Genomic DNA, 3,727 nt, shown 5'->3' with positions numbered 1-3,727 from the left:
GTTTTTTTTTCTTCCTTATTTTGATGAACAGAAACTCGGATCATAAGTGGTTCTAAATAGCTTTAAGTTTAAAAAACAAGAAGATCCATGGAAAAATAAGCTTAAGCATAAAAATTTCATTCATTATTTGATGGACTGATTTATATATATCAGCCAAGAGAGCAACTCGAAATCACTTCGCTGCCGCATCAATAACCATGCATAACGTAGAATCTATGACGTAGACTGGTGCGGATTACAGAAACACAAAAAGAAATTTCATAACTAAACTCATCGAATCATAGAACCCCATTAGAGACTTGTTTTCAAGTTAAAAGGTTGTGGATTTTTTGCATGGGGGTGGTGCAAAAGCAAAAGGACCCACAGTGAAAAGAGCAAAAGGAAGAGGTTTAGATGGCTTGACACGCTTCAAGTAAGCGCCCGTTAAACCAGAGTTCAGGTTTGTTGGAGTCATGGATTTTGACTTCTTTGGTGCAGAATATAGGAAGACTTTGCACCTCTTTTGAGCACCTAAATGGCTAACCTTCTTTGATGGTGGGATAAAGAAATAACCGTTCTTGTCTGTAACAGCAGTCAACACTACTGGTTTGTTTTTCTTCTTGGTCGAAGTCACACATACCATCTTCACCATAGCACCTGCATATGAACAGACAAATCCACAAACAGAAAGCAATTTAACTTCAACAAATTTGGAGTCACGAAAGTCAAAATTATAAGAAGTAGAAGTAGTGAACTAACCAGGGAGTGCTGTAGCTCCCATAAGGGTATTGTACGCACTGTACTTGCATGACTTGCAGTAAACAACACCTTGCACGGCAATAAGCCTTTTTTCTGGGACGTACTTGGGTGGAGATGCGACCGGAGTTGGTGGTGGGGCAGCAACTGGTGAAGGAACTGGAGCATAAACAGGAGAAGGTGCTGGAGAATAAACGGGAGAGGGTGCTGGGGAGTAAACGGGAGGAGATGCAGGGGCGACAGAAACTGGTGCAGGTTTTGGTACAAGATGTGCGCTAACATTAGTACTAAGTGAAATCAAAACCACCAATGCAACTAGAACCTTAGACAAAGCCATTTCCTAGTTCTTAAGTTACCTTCCTCTACACTCTGAAATGTAATTAAACTGACTTGAAAGAAAGAGACAACGAGATGTTGAAACGAGTAAGCCCGTGTTAATGATTTATAGATGGTAGTTCTTTGGACAGGTTTTGTAAGGGCGGTCTTAGAGTTTTTAGTTGGACGATCTGTTTAATATTTTTGTATTATTAATAATTTTTTTTGCAGAATTTGCCGCATCTAGCTAGACTGGATTAGTTATGATTAGAAATACTTGTCAGCGTGATGCATGTAAGCAGCTGTATCAGATTCAATTTATGAATAAGTCAGTGCATAGGTAATTACAAAAACTCAGAAACAATGTTAGAAACTTTGAATCAAAACCAAAGGTACATACATTTAAGGAAAGAAATAGCGGAAAGAGTTGATCTTTATGATTTTCATTAATACTAACATTTCCATTTTAATAATAATGATGCTTATCTTTTTTCTTGTCTAACATTGATCTAGCAAACTGTTTTAAGTGAAGAGGAAACCCGATAAAGAAGATCATGAAGTAATCACTATGTTAAAAAATATATAAGGTACGATTACTCGATCTTGTGCGTCGGTGGATCTAAATTGAGTTGATGCCGATTTTATAGATTTTGAACACAATGCGTGCATGGAAGTCACGGTGTTTGCGGAGACCAGAGAGAGCCTCATGGATGATTCAGGTTATAACACAGACACCACATTTAACAAAAAAAAGTGAATCAATTTAGGCTAAAAACCATCTCAAATTTCTCCACCAAAAAATCCTGGCGAGATTGGGGTATACCCAGATTAATTGGGGTATATCCAGATTATTCCTATCCAAACTAGTGTGTTAAGGGGCGTCTAAAAGGTGTTAAAAAACCAAATTGTCATACTAAAAAACCATGCCGACCAAAAGATATTAAAAAAAAAAAATCAAAACCTTTCTTCTACACTCTAACTATACATGTGAAATCAAAAAAAAAAAAAGAAACCGAAGAATCAAAACGAACCAAAAGTCGGCAAGGTATTTTTTGTCGACCTTGCCGACTAAAATATAGTCGGCAGGGTATAAGGTTGAATACCATGCCGACTTTTCATCTCTGAAATTAGCAGTTACAGGGTCGGCAAGATATCCATCTCTATACCTTGCCGACTATATTTTAGTCGGCAGGTTATGAAATTAATACCTTGACGACTAATCATTCATTTGTAACACCTTCTATGTATGTCAAAAACCCTATAGTCGGCAGGGTATTTTTTTATCGACCTTGCCGGCAATAAGTTGTCGGCATGTTCTTCATCCGCAGACCTTGCCGGCAGGATATAATAGGCATGTTCTTCATCCGTAGACCTTGCCGACTTTTCATACTTTCAGAACTGAAAATGTTGATTCCTTCTATAATTTTGAGTATAAAATCGCCCAGCGGCTCTACAATCCCATATTTATAAGTGTTTGGGTAGTAGGATTTCATTTCCGTTACAAGTAGAATTCTTAAAAAAAAAAAAAAATCTACCCACATCCATGAGTTCAATCTAAAATAAAACATAATTTCAAAATTTTAATCAACTAATTAACTAATTAAATTAATTATCCTAATCACATTTATTAGTGTTAATTAATCAAGGGTAGATTATCCATTTTTGTAAATATGTGGATAAGGCTGTTTGTGTTTTACTTCAAAATGACTTTATTTATCTCATTTGGCATACCCCAATTAATTTGGGTATATCCCAACCAGGCCAGGCAAAAAATATGCTAAATGACCATATGAATATATTTATTTAGACAAACGATATTTACTAGTGAGGATGAGGACGAAGTGGCACCTGATATTGCTAAGTGTTACATACCCTAGCATTTGCCCAGCAATGAAGCGCATTAGCCGATAAAATGAAGCTTCACAGCTAAGGAAAGATAGGACCAAATGGAAAATCTGGCATACGATGTTGCATTGATGCATATCCGAGTAATTGAGTTACCCAGCTCAAGGATGATGGAAGAGCATCGAATAATCTAATAGCTGTTGGCCTATTCATTGGTACAAGGCCTGATCAAATCTTGCACAATGTATGCAAGTTAGTGATGAAAGCGAGTGCATTACTATTGTCAAGTACTCGGCTGAGTGAAGCTTGTGACGTAGAGGGCATATGATGCATCGCGCATCATTGACATCAGTTGAGAAGCATTTTGGCATGAGTTTGTTGTAGCTTAAGCGTCCAAGCAAGCACAAATCAAGGCCACAACGTACTGATGTGCAATGATGGCGCAACATTATCCCAAGTGACTATTACAAGTTGGTTATTGGCTTTCTACGTATGCCAGAGTTGAGTGACAAGTTGGAACGATTATAAAGTGAGCTTAATTATAACCATATTAAAGTGTCCACAACCATTTGGGATATGTGTGGCATCAATTGGCACAAGTTAGAGAGGTGGTCAGCTTTGCACAACTTTAGGTAGTTATAGAAACTACCCTTTAGACACTTTTTTTAATCAGAAAATAAGATGTATTAAAAGAGGAAAGAATGTACAACAACTATACCAGGGGTAGAGAAAACAAAATCAAATGAAAGAAGAAAAGAAACTGAAAGTTACAAAAAGACTAAATTCCAGTTGCAAAGCACTGTATAGTTGAAATTCAGATGGACTCGATGAC

The 3,727-nt window shown here is 37.1% G+C and overlaps 1 protein-coding gene across 1 annotated transcript; it reads right to left on the bottom strand.

Moving 5' to 3' along the window:
* Positions 1-310: 310 nt before the first annotated feature.
* LOC113339679 (non-classical arabinogalactan protein 31-like) lies at positions 311-1,072 on the bottom strand. The gene is made up of 2 exons (XM_026584913.1): positions 739-1,072; positions 311-636 (listed from the first exon to the last, which is right to left on the bottom strand). Exons 1-2 carry the CDS (start codon positions 1,070-1,072, stop codon positions 311-313), a joined length of 660 nt encoding a protein of 219 aa, XP_026440698.1.
* Between the last annotated feature and the right edge of the window lie 2,655 nt (positions 1,073-3,727).

Source organism: Papaver somniferum, unplaced genomic scaffold, assembly GCF_003573695.1.
Source record: "Papaver somniferum cultivar HN1 unplaced genomic scaffold, ASM357369v1 unplaced-scaffold_21, whole genome shotgun sequence".
Lineage (NCBI taxonomy): Eukaryota > Viridiplantae > Streptophyta > Magnoliopsida > Ranunculales > Papaveraceae > Papaver > Papaver somniferum.
The sequence above is the reverse complement of the archived record's forward strand: the minus strand, read 5'-3'. Positions and strand labels throughout refer to the sequence as shown.

What these genes read in the sequence shown, in the direction of transcription:
- LOC113339679 (XM_026584913.1), bottom strand. Translation starts at nt 1,072, where the DNA reads ATGGCTTTGTCTAAGGTTCTAGTTGCATTGGTGGTTTTGATTTCACTT. An exon ending in GGGAGCTACAGCACTCCCTG is followed by an intron (nt 637 to 738) that starts GTTAGTTCACTA and finishes GTTCATATGCAG; the next exon opens with GTGCTATGGTGAAGATGGTA.